The sequence below is a fragment of the Crassostrea angulata genome, chromosome 4 (genome assembly GCF_025612915.1).
Source record: "Crassostrea angulata isolate pt1a10 chromosome 4, ASM2561291v2, whole genome shotgun sequence".
Lineage (NCBI taxonomy): Eukaryota > Metazoa > Mollusca > Bivalvia > Ostreida > Ostreidae > Magallana > Magallana angulata.
In genome coordinates this window covers 28,832,362-28,848,594 of record NC_069114.1, presented here as the reverse complement: position 1 = coordinate 28,848,594, position 16,233 = coordinate 28,832,362, and the positions used below count along the sequence as shown (strand labels likewise).

The window sequence follows — 16,233 nt, the reverse complement described above, 5'->3', positions numbered from 1 at the left end:
CTACAGAAATTAAAAAAATAAATAGAAAGCTAATCATAAGATAACTTTGAAAACAAATTGAAGGGAAAAAATTAGACTGCGGAGTATGCTGTATAATCCTGACCTTTTGACCTTTGATGGCGACTCCTACAGAGGGCTCTCCTTTTTCACCTTTGGTACCGGGGAGACCGGGAGGTCCTATTGCACCAGGCTGACCGTTAAACCCAGGAATACCGGGTTCTCCCTGTAAATAGCAGAAACAAGCATCAGTCAGTTATCAATATGACCTCTTCAAATTGATTCTTCAATATTAATGAATTAAATTTATAATACATGTAAGTAAGGATAGTAATTAAACTCTGTCAAATAGATTTCCTATGACCTTTGAAATCTTAATGCACTTAATATAAAGTTAATTTTAACATCCAAATAGCAAAAAAATATATATAATGTTAATTTACAATAATGGCTTTTTTAATCAAAGATTCTGAATTTGCGCATATAAGTAAACTAAATAAGTTTCACACTAGTTTGAAATATTTCTTTTTATTTTCTTCATGATATATATAAAGTTAATTTTAACATCCAAATAGCAAAAAAAATATCTATATAATGTTAATTCACAATGAATGACTTTTTTAATCAAAGATTCTGAATTTGCGCATATATGTAAAGTAAATAAGTAATGGTAACTGGAAACTTTTCTTTATATTTTCTTCATGATATATGTATATAACTTAATTAAATTAAATGAAATTGGGCTATGCACATCAATAAATCTAATTTAATATTTTTTCTTGTGAAATTAAAATATGTATGCCATAATTATAGTTATGTAGAAACAATTGTAATACATGTATAACAGTATATTCCATATATTTCAGGGATGGAAAATGGACAAATCTTTCAATACTACTAAAAATAATGTGATGGGCGGATGTCCATCTAATCATATCTACACATTGAAGAGTTCTCTTTCTTTGGTACTGATCTAGATCAGACAGCATCTGTCAGCAGTGGCAGTGTTAAGCTGTGTGAGTGGGTCAGCAGCTAGCAGCAGCCGGGCAATGTGGGAAAGATTGTTTGAAAGATGTGGCATACCACTCATGTATGTAGGTCAGTTTGGAATGGACGCTCTGCCAAACTTCCGAGCCCCTGACTGCATGATATTCCTTTCTAAATATATGCTTGAGGGCATGTGAATTTAATAATTATTATTCTTTACATTTAAAATCAAATTTTTGGTGATCTAACAGACATAGGTCAAAGGTCACAAGCACCTTAAGATTCTCTCATAGGAATCCTTTTTTTTTTGTGGGGGTGGGGGGTGGGAGCAGGGGACCCAGAGGGTTTTGTTCTTGAAATTCATGTTCCTAGCTGTAATAGAGGAGGGTGACAAAGCTGAAGTCCTATCTACCAATTAACAGAAGAAGTAGCAACCAACAGAAGAAGTATATAAGTACTTTGAATGGTGTCAAAACCCCTGCTGTGATAAGTACATGTAATGGAGTTTATCAGACCCCACAACACGAACCTATCACCCAGCCTCCCTCATGTGTGTGGGTGAACACAGAATCCCTGCTGAGTCTTTAGTAATGAGATTATCTTATCTGACCAGATAAAGCAGCTCTACCCCCTCTAAGTGTTCCTGCTCTGGACTTATCTCAGCATGATGCCCCCCAAAATTTGCACACTGTTAAACAATAAATGTGTCTTCTGACCTGAAGATAAGTATATAGGCAATCAGTTACTTTGTTCATGCATTTTGGATCAGCCATTCTCCGGAAGCATCAAGAGAATTTCATATATATACTTAAGAGTTGCTTTTCACAATTTTACACAGATATTAATTCCTTGCATCTAATTACAGTAATAAGGATTAATGTACAGTATATAATCTTTAAATGGATATTTTTCTTTTAGAACTTTACAACATGAGATTGTCAAAAGAAAATTCAAAATCATGGGAATAAAATTCTGAAATTGATGGTAATTATAAAAAACAGATAATTAAGCTAGCAGCATTATGTTAAAAAATCAAATCCCTACAATTTATCATCCTATGCCTTTTCTTTTAGAAATTTACAACATGAGATTGACAAAAGAAAATTCAAAATCGTGGGAATAAAATTCTGAAATTGATGATGATTATAAGGAAAGATATTTTCCTATGTGTGCACATGTGTACACATCCTATGTGTGCAAATGAATATTTTTTTAAACAATTTGCCTAAAAGTTGTGTTTTGTGCGTAGTATGCATTTACGTCAGATATTTTATTGAGATATCTCGATCTCTGCAAATCTGAGATGGGGTAATTTTTGAAATTCCCAGACAACAAAACATAAAAACATGCTAAGTACATCACTCACAGAAAAACATAAAAATGATAACATTATTGGTTTCAAATGTTTTTTCAACATTTTTGCTCTAAAATAATTATATGCATGTGCCTATCATATGTTCTTTCATGAATTTGATCTCGCTTCATATGAACTATCAATATGCATCAGTGTATTTCTAGCAGACCTTTGATTTTCACAAGATAATAGTATGAAAGGGAGGTCATGGATAGTCTATTACAATAGTTTTTTTTGCGGCTTCTAATTGCACAGTAAAACATATTTGCAATGGTAGTAAGAAATGTATCATCTGTCACTTATATAGACCTTATCTGTAGATGAGTCAACCTATACAGTTCACAGAACAAGTCAGAGTTTGACATTATAAGAAACAAAAGAAAAGACAGGTCGGTTTTCTTTGTCAGCAGACCGAGAGACTTATAACTTTGGAACCTCAGCTTGTGCACTGCCAGCCACTGATCCTAGGTTATTTTCTTCTCAAAGAGATGAAGTATGACAGGACAGGAGCCTGTGAATCATTATCTCAAGTGATTCATTCAGAAAAGATATAGGGTTTTTGGTATTTTGAAAGAGCTTGCTAAAAACACACATACCGTACCAAAAAAAATCAGAAAAAAACAGTGTGGATCATTAAAACTGCTCTTATCACATGAAAATGAAGACGCTGTATTTAAATATTGGTTATAAATGGGCTAGCTGACGATATTCAGCTGTTTCTAGGAATTTCTAGGCTGTTCTGTTTTATACTGCGTAAATATACTGGTAAATAACGATTGCTAAAAGTTGATACACAATAAAACCCAGACCAAAGCAATTTGTCTACCTATTTGACCTGCAAGGCACTTTTTTGTAGACATGTGTACAGGTGTAGATATATACCAAGGCACTTTTCTGTACACATATGTTTACCAAGGCACTTTTTGTAGACATATGTACAGGTGTAGGTATGGACCAAGGTACTTTTTTGTAGACATACGATATATGGACTAAGGCACTTTTTGTAGACATATATATGGACCAAGGCACTTTTTGTAGACATATGTACAGGTATAGATACGGACCAATTAAGGCACTTTTTGTGTAGCGATACTTGTATTTGTTGGAAACTTTGAGCTTATATACAACCACAGCACTTTCTGCTAATTTGTTTGAATGGATATGTTTTTGTAGGTATATGCACTGTTTGAATATTGAGGTACATATATCAATATAATTACCTGTGTTCCATTGCATCCATCCATACCAGCAGGTCCTCTAGGTCCAGGGGGTCCAGGGATACCCTACAAGCAAATAACACTCATTTACTGACAACACTAACCTAAATATTATTTTTATTATACAGTTAAATTTGAGAAAGCTTAAGGTTTTTGAACATTTCCATGAAACTTTTCTAAAAATCTAAAAAAAAAAAAAAATATAAGATTCTTACCGGAATTCCATTGATACCAGGAAACCCAGGCATTCCCATTTTTCCCTAAAGAAAGAAAAGACACATTTCATGTTTTACATGTATAATCTTGATTTTTAGTACAATTTTCTCTTATGACTGTAGATGATACTGAATCAAAATATCTTTCAAAATACTGACACATGATTTTTCAAAAAAATTAGAAATGGATAAGCAAATGGTTTTGTTATTTAACTGTAAAAGAAGTTCTTTCCATTGAAAGATTTCAATTTAGGTCAAACAGTAAATTCAGCGAATTATTTATCATATAACCTACAGGGTTGGTGATGAGTCAATGGACAGGTATTCATGAAACCACTTACTCTGTCTCCCTTTGGTCCAAGAGGTCCTAATGGGCCTGATTCACCTTTCTGACCTTTTTGTCCGGGAAGTCCTTCCATGCCGGGGTAACCCCTGAGACCCTGAGGTCCTGGGGGTCCCAGTGCTCCGGGAACACCCTACAAAAGTAGGTCAGTGATTATAGCTTGCCTTGACACAAAGACTATGGAATTAGTTTGGCAGCAAAACATTTTAATGTCATTGCACTTTTAAGGAATTTATGCTTTTAGTGACATCAGTTTCATTTTGCCCAAGTCTTGAGATGTATTTAAGAAAAGCTGAAATTTTAAGTTGTTGATCTTTACCTATCTTATCAATTTAATCATCTAGGGATGCTGATTTCGCAATTTGACACTTTTTTATTTATTGGGTTGAAGAGAACCTCTTTTTGGCTTGTCATGCATTTTTGGTTGGTAATTTTTAGCTCACATTTCATCTCACTTTTGAGTAAAAGTTGTGATTACACTACTGATCTATTTATATGAATATATGAATGCTAACTGTATTTCATATTTTACTTAGGTTCTATAAAAATGTATATACTACAATGACCATTTCAACTAACTCTCTGTCTCTCTCTCTCTCTCTCTGAGGGTTTCACAGCAATAAGTTTTTTCCCTGGGAAAGTCTTCTTGCATGATTCTGAGGTGGTGCCTGCAAGGCTAATACTGGTTTTCCAAACATCTTTTGATGAAACCACAGCATCTAAAAGCAGTTGTTTATTTCCCTAAGTCGTATCTCATCTACCACAACCTAATCAAATCTGCTGAGAGAAAAAGCTCCTTAAAACATCCCTTGCTGTCTCTGTTTTGGCTTGTCTTGGGTCGGATGGTTGGATGCAGTGGGTATTTGATGATGACGGTGATGACTTTTACAGAAGTTATTGCTAGGTAGTTGCTCACAATTGCAGAGAGTTTATGATAGATACAGTTCTTGGAGAGGAATTCAACAGGTTTCTGTGGAGGTCAATGACCACGGCCTCTATCTACTTCTACCCACATACCTCCTGCTTACATCAGCAATAATAGGGCAACGTTTTCTTTATTCGAATTTAATGAGTGCTCTGCTCTGGAGAAAACATTTTCTGTTCGGTCACCATGATTGTGATGAGCTGTTAATTTTCAAGAACTCACAGTACTATATCTTACCAGCACTTATCACTAAGATTGGGGAAATTAAGAACTAAAGAGAATGCATTCTGTTGATTCAAATCAAAATCAAATGTTTGGTTGTTTATAAGATTTTGAAGATATAATATAAATTTTCATCCATGCACACATCACACATGGGAAAGAGTGTCCTTCTTGAATTTTTACTTGCTATGCCTGTTCTTTTTAACTCTACTTTTCCGAAATCTAAACTACATAAGTCGTTTTTTTTAAACATTTTCCTCTTCTTTATCCGATATTTAATGGGTTTTCAACCTCCTTTTGCTTTTTTTTGCTCCTTCCAATTCTCATTCTCAACTCTGAACAAAAACATACCAGAGACCGATTTTTACCCTCACATTTACATTCATTTTTATTCCTATTCCCAAGGTCTCTATCAAAGATTTGAGTCTAATGGACTCCCTTTTTCTTTAATGTTTTCATCTTTTCTTATTCTCTACAGTGAACATGCAATATACTTACCCTAGACCCCTTTTCACCCACACATTTACATCCATTATTTGTCTGGCAGTTGGCTCCACATTCTTTTAAGTCTTGCTGCAAAAAAGAATAAAGAGTCTATGAATATGGATATTGATATACAATATACACATGTATATAAAAGTTGTTGCTATACATGAACTATTATGCACACTGAATGAACTTTACACAGGGAAATATTCACCCCCGGTTCAAACCGTTTTATTCTCCTCTTTTTGCTCTCATTGTCAGCGGGCAAACCTTAGACTGGCCGAATTCAGAACAGTTTTTTAAATAACTGTTTTAATTTGAAAGAATACGGTAGCTATCATATACTAGTACATGTACATGTATTTCACTTTCTGTGCGAGTTCAAGACTGAACAAAACTGTTCGTCAAATTAGAAGGCCAAGAAAAAAGAAAACTCAATATACAGTAAATATTGGTTTAAATTTTGAAGGAGTTAGACAAAGATATTGCAAAAACACATACCGGTAATTATAAGTTGCCTGAATTATATATACTCTGGTTTCATATCAATATTCGTTAATAACAATTTTCGTGGATTTCGTTGTTAAGTTGATCTACAAAATTATATGTTCATTGAAGTGCAATTTGTTTTTTGTATTGATATGGTCATATAGGCCATGAATTTACGCATCCTTTAAGCTGTTTTTTTTCATTGAATTCACAAAAATTGATATCCTTTAATATTAATGAAACCACAGTAACTACCGGTAATCTCTTTCTTTCTTTCTTTGTTTCTTTCTCTCATTTTCATCTCTCTCTCTCTCTCTCTCTCTCTCTCTCTCTCTCTCTCTCTCTCTCTCTCTCTCTCTCTAATCAATTAGACCTAGAAGAATCAATTGACGGATTCTCTCTGCTGAATCATCGCATTTTGCTTTGTTCAGCAAAAATTGAAAAAAAAGGTAGCGTGATTAAAGAGTAAACACAGACCAGATATATCAGACCCTAAAGAAATATTTATGTAAAATCTCCATGGAAACTTGTACAAAGTGCAAGTGGTGTTTACAGAATTGTAATGGATGGAGTTTTTCTTATCTGGTGAAGTATCTAGGAAAATAGCCACTCAGCAAAGTTCTCCCCCTGGTCTGGCTAGTTTCTGATCTCTGCCATGTTTATTCCACAGCCCTAATGACCTCCTAAAAACTATTTATAAAAACTGCACAAATCAGATAGAAAATTGGCAACTCTGTGGTTGGAGGAATTTAGCCTACTTTCTTTTTGTTTAAACTGTGTGAATCTCCATTAAACATAGATCCTACATTATCTACCTGAGGTAATGAAAGGATATCTGTTGCCAAGGGCCCCTAGTACTACAAAATAACAAAATATACCCATTTTGACAGTCAGATTTTAAGAGACTTCAAGAAAATTGTAGATCTAGCCAAGGAAATTTTGAAATTTCAAGGAAATTTTGAAATTTCCTGAGACAGGTGTCCTTGATTAGCGTGTTGAAATGTCAGAAGTGAACTTTTCATGTAAGCATGCAAGAAATGTGCCCCAGTGGGCTTGTCTACAATTCTTATTTCCTCTTTCTACAGTGAACTAGAAAGACCCTTGTGAACCTTTAGTGAGTTCCAGACCCCTTTATCAGACATTTTCTGCTCATCACACACATGGAGTTGTGAGTTTTGCAATCTATGCATCAGTTTCTTTGTTACAGCTTCCAGAATTACACAAGAGGGGGGTTGTGTAGTTAACCCCCCACTGTTCTCCGACTCTCTCCCTCAGTAGTCTGACTTTTATGTTGATCAACCCTGACATTTGAGTTCATAACAATGTAGTGAGCTTGTAGTGAGCTGGTAGTCTGTTGACAACCCCCGAGTCCTAAAAGCAATGTAACTGTTGATATATGCATAGTGTTTGGTAGCGTGGACCTCTTGTGTAATAAGAATTGCTCTACTTATATATACACTCAGAACTCCACTTCGTCTGAAGAGGATTAAGACAATGAGCTGTATTATTGCCTGTTTTATTCACAATGAAGTATTGCATTCAACGCATGCACTGATAGATTTTTTGTGACTCATTGCAACAGAACGTACGTCAACATTCATATATGCTGATTATTTTTTTTCCGAATTGATGCCAGTATAATATTATTTTTGCTTTCGGAAAAAAACCTAGAATATATAGTTTGGTAATAAATTTTTATGCTGAAGATCATTCCATGCGATATTTGAAAGACAAAGATCCTATTGTAAAATCCACCGCAGTAGCGTAACAGCTGACAATTTATCAAACAATGGTTACACAGCCAACAGCTATCTTTCCATCTGAAGTAGGTTATAATTTCACCCTCTGGATAGCTGCTGTAATTGACCTCAGGGAAACCATCATTAACTGTAGGTAATTAACCCAGCTTTCACCCTCTCTACCATTGCTCTCTTATCATTGTGTGTGTGGTGGGGGGGGGATGGAGGGTTTACAAAATATACAGTTTTCATATCATATACCATGTCTATTAACAGTGTTCAACATGCACCCCCTTATTTATAATTTTTTGATATATTATATATGATAATGTCAGAATATACATATATATGGGCTTGTATATAAGTCTCTGCCAATAAATTGCAGTAAATTTCGGTAAAACTGAGCCCAAGACATCGATTTATTTTTTTGCTGTATCCTTTACCCCTGTTGCTCTGGGCCAGGAAGGATTTCCTGAGAACTGCTGGTGATGGGTAAATGGGGGTGACCTATATAAATTGAGAGAAACCTGTCTGTTAAACCATCCTGCCACGAAATGAATGGCAAACATCTGTACCCATTTACCATTCATGTCTGCAAACCATCAAACAAAAAGTCTCTAGTACACTTAAGAGCATTTCTTAGTTTATCATTTTGACTGAATGGACCGGATGTTATAAGCATACTATATGTATGGGTACTGATTTATGATTTTTTTAACATTAACAATTTTTAAATTCATTGGCTGATTTTAAACAAGACCAAAGAAGCAAAGTAATAATTCTTCATTACATAATGCAAACAAACAAAAAATATACAGCTCATCAGTTGTGAAATGTTTTTCTTAAAATTTCAAAATACAGTGGAATCAGAACCCTGAATCATTCTTCAATATATTTTGCGTATTACTCAATGAATGCAGCCAAAATAACTTCCCTATGTTCATGTACTTTTTTTTGACATCTGCTTGTTGATTATTTGTGTGTTTTTCCAGACAGTCAGTCAGAATTGGTTGAAATAAAACCCCCACAAAAAAAGATAAGTGGTAATTAATCACCCACTAGTACCCAGCCACCTCCTGCTTGAGGAATTGGCCATCTCTGTCAGGTGGTACTCTGCCAACTCAGCATCAAAAGCTGGATATACTTCTCGTCTGTATGACACATAATGCTGGTATAACCAGAAGGGGTGTGGCTCCAATAGCAACAACATGATGCTAATTATATCCCAAATCAAACATCTTCATGAGCATACGCGCCATCTTTTCCAAACATGAAAAATGACCATCCATACTGGTAAATCATGAAAAGGCAAAAATTATTTAGAAAAAATTTCTAGTCTGAATCTCATTTATATTTGACTATAATACAGATGATGTTACAGTACAGCTGTGAAATGACCCAATGTTACAGAATGATTATAACCAGTTGCATCCTACAAATAGGTCATCTGGTCTGTTTCCAGGATAAAGCAACTACTGAGAGATACCTTGTATAAAAAAACTTAAGTTTGTAGCTATTTGTCTCAGAGAGAGAGAGAGAGAGAGAGAGAGAGAGAGAGAGAGAGAGAGAGAGAGAGAGAGAGAGAGAGATGAGTCATCCTGTGTAGGAGTTTAGATATGAAAGACATTTCAAACTACTTGAAAGCATTAAAAGCCACATTGAGCATGAAAGAGCCTTCCTTAATGCACCAAAGTGAACACACACATTCCTCCTAGAGCATGTAAATGCGCATCAAATGTGTTCAATCCAAAAACCCCCACAAGTGCCCTAGCTTATTTCCTTTTGCAATTTATCAAAATCAAGTTTCAGAATTTTATATTTTTTGTCTACATCTACAACCATCTTGCTTTACAGATAATGCTGAAGCAATTAATTTTGAAATCTCCTCCAATCTGCTTAGGTTGGGTTTGCAAGAAGACAGTGTATATATGTGTGTGTATATACTGACTTTCACTCTACTCTTGTCATCATCGAGATTATCATGAAAAATCATCAGAAAACATTATCAGATGCTGGAAAACTCTGACTTGAATGAATGCCAAACTATATATCCAGAAAGGAGGGGCTATGTGTTTCTGGGTTTTGAAAACAAGCAAAAAAAAAACCCACCAACTTGTTATGTCCAGTAAGTAGGAATTCATGTATACAGAACTGAACCATCAATGTCTCAGTAAACTAAAATGGGTAACTAACTATTTCAGGAAATATTTTTTTTTACGGAACCTTTTCATGAATTTTAAGATTACCGGTATGCCAAATTCTTTATTATTTTCAGTTCCTGCTTAGACTTCCAAATGATCAAAAATAGATTCCAGAAGCAGAGCAGTTTTACAATACCGGTACTTCAGTTGTTTCAGAATGGTAGAAATAATGACAAACTAGACCGGGATTCAAACCCGGGCCCCCTGAATCTATAGTCAGGTGGTTTACCAATTGAGCTATCAGGCACTAGTATTTTAACTGGTCTGACCATCACTTTCCTCCCCCCTTTAAATGATCTTCCCCTTCGAAGATCACCCCAGGCTCTTCCTCTGGCAGGAGTTAACCTGTCCACTCCAGGGGATGGTCATGGTACCAAATGTAATGGGATGGGAGAAATAGTGACGGATCAGACTGGATTCGAACCTGGGCCCCCTGAATCTCTAGTCAGGTGCTCTACCAACAAAGCTATCTGGTGCCGGTATTCAAACTGGCCTGACCATCATACAGTAAACAATATTCAGAAACATCATTGGTAAGAATCTCTTTCTGAGGCCATTGTTAGTAAAGTATTAAGTACCGGTAATAAATGTTTAACTAGTAAGACCTAAGATGAACTTTTAAATATCTATATTATTAATTTATACAGAATCTTTTCAAAGATTCAACACTAGCCCACTATAAACTTAATTCTTAGCCTCATATCTGAGGTTTTACCTCAAATTGAGGCACTTGCATCCCTACGGATTTTAGATGAGAACCAAGTTGAGTAATTTCTCAGGAGGGTGATAGTGTGACTGTATTCTTAGGGCAAATTAAATTTTTTTAGGGGACTTGAAAAAGACAAAACAAATGCATAGATTATAACTTTTACCTCCATGAATCTACCGTGGGTACTCATTTGTTTATTGCTTGCCAAAGCATCAGAATAACTGTAAAGATCCTTATAGAATACGGTAACTTAATATGATAAATGTCCTAGCTATTGCTTTCCTTTAAAAGACCTTATTCTCCATTGGAAAAAGTTGATTGCATTTCATTTTATGAAGAGCAAAAAGTATGCAACAATTGAAGAGTTTTTTGTTTTAATTAAAGCATTATCTTTTCTAGGGTTCCAGTAGGATGCTTTTTAATTAACCGTGCTGATTGCAATTTCAAGCATCAACAAAGTTTTGATTAACGGAAATCATTCCTATGACAAAACATGTTTCTTCTTCATTTGGAATGACATTTTGATTTACATGTATAGACAAAAAACTCCATTTATTTTGACACTATTTTGTTTTAAGGAGAGAGTTCGTTCATGTATACTTATCATGCCAGATTGACAACCCACAATTATCTTTATGAAATTTACATGTAATTATAATACTTTTGGAAGACCTAAATAATTGACTGCGCAAAGTTTAAATGTATTATTTGAATGACATGTTGAAAAAATTAAGTTACAAGCATATACCAATACATCATTAAGACTGTATTTGCAAAGTTCTTGTACCGGTACTAACCAAACTTGAAGATGGTTTGAAAATTGTGGCACAATTATTGTTTTAATGCTTCTGGTTTTGTTTGACTAATAATACTCATGAAAATATCATTTCTACTGTTTGGTTCATTTTTAGATCTGTAAATAGTTTTAAGCAATGATAATCATGCCTGGATCTTAAAGAGAGGAACCTTCAACCTTAGGTAATTCTTGAATTTCTTTAAAGATTAGTTCTGGTAGTTTAATTGGGTTAAATGGACAATGGATATTTCGGACTGGAAAACCTCAATGACAGCTAGTGCCACTTGACTTGATTACCAAAGATACCAGGATCAAACCCCACAAACTCATTCCTATACCGATGTTGACTAAATGCCCCTGGAATTGGAGGAACTGCTTTAGCCAGGGATATAGAACCTGGTTGGGTTGTGTTAAGCATTAAAGGCATAGTTTTTTGGGGCTAAATGGACCATGCATACCAGCTTAAAGAATATCAGTGGGTGTGAAACTGATAAAATTACAGGAGTCCTGGGCTCAATTCCCAGCTCAGACACAAACTTTTCCCCTTCTAAAAAAAATGCAGCAAAGAATGTTTACCCCAAATTTCCTTGTTTTGTTTATCAAAGTAATTCCACCGGCCCAACTCTGGGATTCACATCTGATTACAGCAAACTGCCTCATTTATAAGAGTGTATGGTAGTTCGATAAAAGATATATTTGTTTTTTATGAAATTACTTAATAGAAACTTTTTAATATCAGGAGTACTTTATCGATCTTCGATCCTCAGCAATGTTCTATAACTTTATTCGTACTATAAATCTGCCAAATTTAATTAGTCTTGAAGTGCTAATATTACGTTAAGCAATTCAACAAACTGCTTAGCTTAGTAGCTTCATGGAGACCTACTACAGTAAAACATGCTTATAAGGAAGAACCAAGGAATAGAGATTTTCCTTTGCTACAAGCGTTATTTGTTATATCCACCAAGTTTACAACACGTTATTATGTCATGGGGAATGAAAATCACTTCGCTGAAAGTGTTAATTCATTATAAGCATGTTTGCTATAACTGTGTTTTACTGTACCTAGGGGTAAAGGGGTTCGAGCCACCAATACAACAGTTTTTCCTAATTTGATCTCAACTTGTAAACATTATTTTTCCATTAGTATTCATCATGGCTAAAATTGCATAAACTAATTCATAAAATGCATGCATGGATATCATCACCAAAAAAATTCATTTTAATTTATTTTATTTATAAAGTTTGAAAGACAAATAACATTTCAATGTTGAAATGAATACTTTGAGGCTGAGGATCGCAGAACTATGATTGTTTTAGTAAAAATCGATCCATTTTCCCCTCTGCACAAACACTACAAACAGTTGATATTGAAAACTGTCAATATACCTCAGACTATTATAGAGGATACAGTTGTTGGCAATGGCAGTGTTTATTACATGCATGAGGAATCTTGAAACTGAGTTCAGCCTACGCAAACCAAAGTTTTACAGCATTAACTTATTTATAGGCAATCAGTCGGGGATTTAATTATCAAGCTACTCTTAACTACACTAGTATCTTTCCCTTCTTAGAAAATTTTACCTTTTTCATATAGAAATTTCCCTCAATTGTTACAATAAAACATGTATTTCTGAAATCTTATGTTTTTCTCCACTAATTTTAACTTTTGCCAACGACTTCATTTTTCTGCTTATACATGTATATGAGAATAGATGTAGAACAAAAAACATGAATCTCCGGATGTAAAAGTTGCAGAACCTGGGGATAAATATGTATTTGGTGTAAAAGTAGTTCTACATATAAATTTAGGATAGATCACTTTCTGGTCAATGGCTACAAATGCAAAATTCTAATCCTCTAAATTGACATTGTGTCATCTTGCATAAGTGCACGAAAATATTCTTGATTGGACAGTAAACAATGGAAATTGGTTGGTTTCTTTCTAGAATGTTGCACGAATGGAAATACGATATCCAATACATGTATTATCACAAAAAACAGAGGGAAACCATGATTCCATCTTACATCTTAATCATAACTCTTTTTAAATGAAACTGCAAACTTTTTTACCCTCATGGATGCAGCTTCATTTAATCTTCTTAATACTTATGTTTTACAGTTGCATAAACCAAGAAAGAGATCAGTCAAGGCAACAGTGTATGTGGCCCAGAGCAAAATGATTTCCCATCAACCTGAGGGGGGTATACCAGTACTGTGATGCTAATCTTAAGGCTGACCAAACAAAATTAATTCTATATTGAACCTTCAATATACGAAACCTACAATGGAAGGTGTTAAAATTTTGACAAAATTTTGTTCATGAAAGTATCTAATTTTTATTCATTTACATTAAAACAAAAAGTGTAAGCATTCACTGGCATGTTTCATGCAAACTGTAATCTTCAGGTCTTTGTTTTTGTTTGTTGAAATTACAAGTAAAACCACTTTGGACTGGATAGGCGTTTTTTTTTTGTTGTTTGTTCAAAAATGATAATTTGTCCAAAATCTAGATGACTGGGTTATATATTCCAACATAGAATAAAATTTGGACAGCCTTTTGTGTCAATTATTCCAGGGTAATACTGGGAGTATCAGCTAGTTCATCATGGCCATCTACTCTTAATATACATTTTAGCTTCCAAAAAATTTCTAATGTGAGAGACTTAATCTGTATGTTTTTCCTACATACAAAATATACAACAGAATGGAATTGTATTAATACAATCCCATTCTGTTGTATATTTTGTATGTGAACAATAATTCTTCTTTACTTTCTTTATATTTCATAGGATTTGTTGATGAACATTTGAAATAAACAGGTTTGCGGACACTGTATAGGGGTTATTTTCGCCCCGTGTAATTTTCGCACATCTACACTTCCATACAATTTCGCCCCGTCTTGAATTTGCCAACACACATTTGTGTTTAAAAAGATATAATATTTGAGACGTTGTAATTCGCCCAGTCTAAAATCTGCCCACTGACATAAAGGGCGAAAGGGGAGAAAATAAAACGGGGGCGAATATTTCCATGTACCCGGTATACATCATTTTATTTTTAAGTTCTATATACAAGGAAATTTTGGTCCCATTCACCTTCAGTAGGTAAAATTAACACAAAGCCAAAAGAAATCACTAGTAACATTACACTGCAACTGTGTTAGAGCAAATGTCTAATTAATAGGACAACATCTTACGAAAATGTTACAGATGCTGTAAGATATATAAATGCATGGTAACTCTGAATATCAGAATTACAAGTGGTACTCTGTTCGATTGTGAGTATTATATACAACCAACATCACCTACATGTATTATGGATGTTTGTATTGAATTTGTGATCTCATTAAAGTATAAATATTATCTAAAAATTCAATCTGGACAATGAACTCTCTCTCTCTCTCTCTCTCTCTCTCTCTCTCTCTCTCAAAATAACTACTGAAAGCTTTTCATGTCTATACCTTTCAATATTACTTCTTATATATACCGGTAATTATTTAACAATTTCTATATTCAGCTATTTAAAACAATAAAATAATGAAATGTACTTACGGCATGAACTTGAACTGAGCTTGATATAAATACGCTAACTACACAGAGTAAGAGCCTACAAAGAGAAAGTGGAAACAGACTATAGTCGATTTCAGAGCAGGTTGTAGATTTGCCAATATCGCTAAAATAAAGAAATTGTTACAAGAACACAAAAAACTTTTAAATAAAATCGAAAAACAACCTCTCAAAATATCGTTAGAACTTACCATGACTTCATGGCTTTGTGATTTCTGTAAGTTTTGAAAGCACTACGGTTTTTCACGTCTTGTTTCTCGGCGCACGGCGCACAACTGCAATCCCCCTTGCGTTCTGACGGCATTGGGACGAATTTCTCGCTGACGTCGGTTAGTTTTTGGTCACAGAACGGCCGTTATGCCGTCCTATCCTCCACCGCTGAGAGGGTCTCAGCTAGAGTTGGACAATTCACCTCTCTGAATCCGTTAAAATGTCCACAGCAACATCAGAGTTGGCGACATACACCGATCCTCTAACTCTTTTCTCTTCGGATGAAGACAGGCTCCAAGAAATGCCCAAGATTCCGATTTGGAGAAAAGAGGCGGAGTTTGCATATCACGTTTCAGCGACCCGTTAGGTTAGGAGAATTTCTCAAACATTTCTCACGTTAAAAACTTTGACGGAAATGACTCGAATACCACCAAACTGAGTTTAAAACAAAGCTAGTCTGTTATATAAATTGCAGAGAATTTTTACGTCGTCTGATGATAAGGGGGTTTGGGATTACAAACAGATTTTATTCTTTTATGATGGGATACAGATGATAAAGCGCATGCATAATAATCTGTCGTTAATCGGATTAGCACAAAAGATTATCAAACTACAGACTCTTATCTCAACCTGGTACTTAGCGCCTCTGTCTTTATGCAAATAAAATACGATCAAGAAGAAAAAAGAAACTTTTAGTCAGCATGAGAAGTCTGTAGGTAGCAAATTCTCCCAAAGAGGGGGTAACGTTTTGGGGGAATTCGTCAGAAAATTTAC

General features: G+C 34.7%; 1 protein-coding gene across 1 annotated transcript in view; it reads right to left on the bottom strand.

Annotated features, from left to right (window-relative positions):
- The window catches only part of LOC128179430 (collagen alpha-2(IV) chain-like), a 35,433-nt gene extending 19,670 nt beyond the window's left edge, over positions 1-15,763 (bottom strand). The window contains exons 1-7 of the mRNA XM_052846839.1: positions 15,441-15,763; positions 15,235-15,289; positions 5,759-5,833; positions 4,112-4,246; positions 3,771-3,815; positions 3,559-3,621; positions 104-223 (exon numbers count right to left, since the gene is read on the bottom strand). Coding sequence (XP_052702799.1) covers positions 104-223; positions 3,559-3,621; positions 3,771-3,815; positions 4,112-4,246; positions 5,759-5,833; positions 15,235-15,289; positions 15,441-15,553 — 606 coding nt within the window. The 5' untranslated portion in view covers positions 15,554-15,763. The remainder of the gene's footprint in view (positions 1-103; positions 224-3,558; positions 3,622-3,770; positions 3,816-4,111; positions 4,247-5,758; positions 5,834-15,234; positions 15,290-15,440) is intronic.
- Between the last annotated feature and the right edge of the window lie 470 nt (positions 15,764-16,233).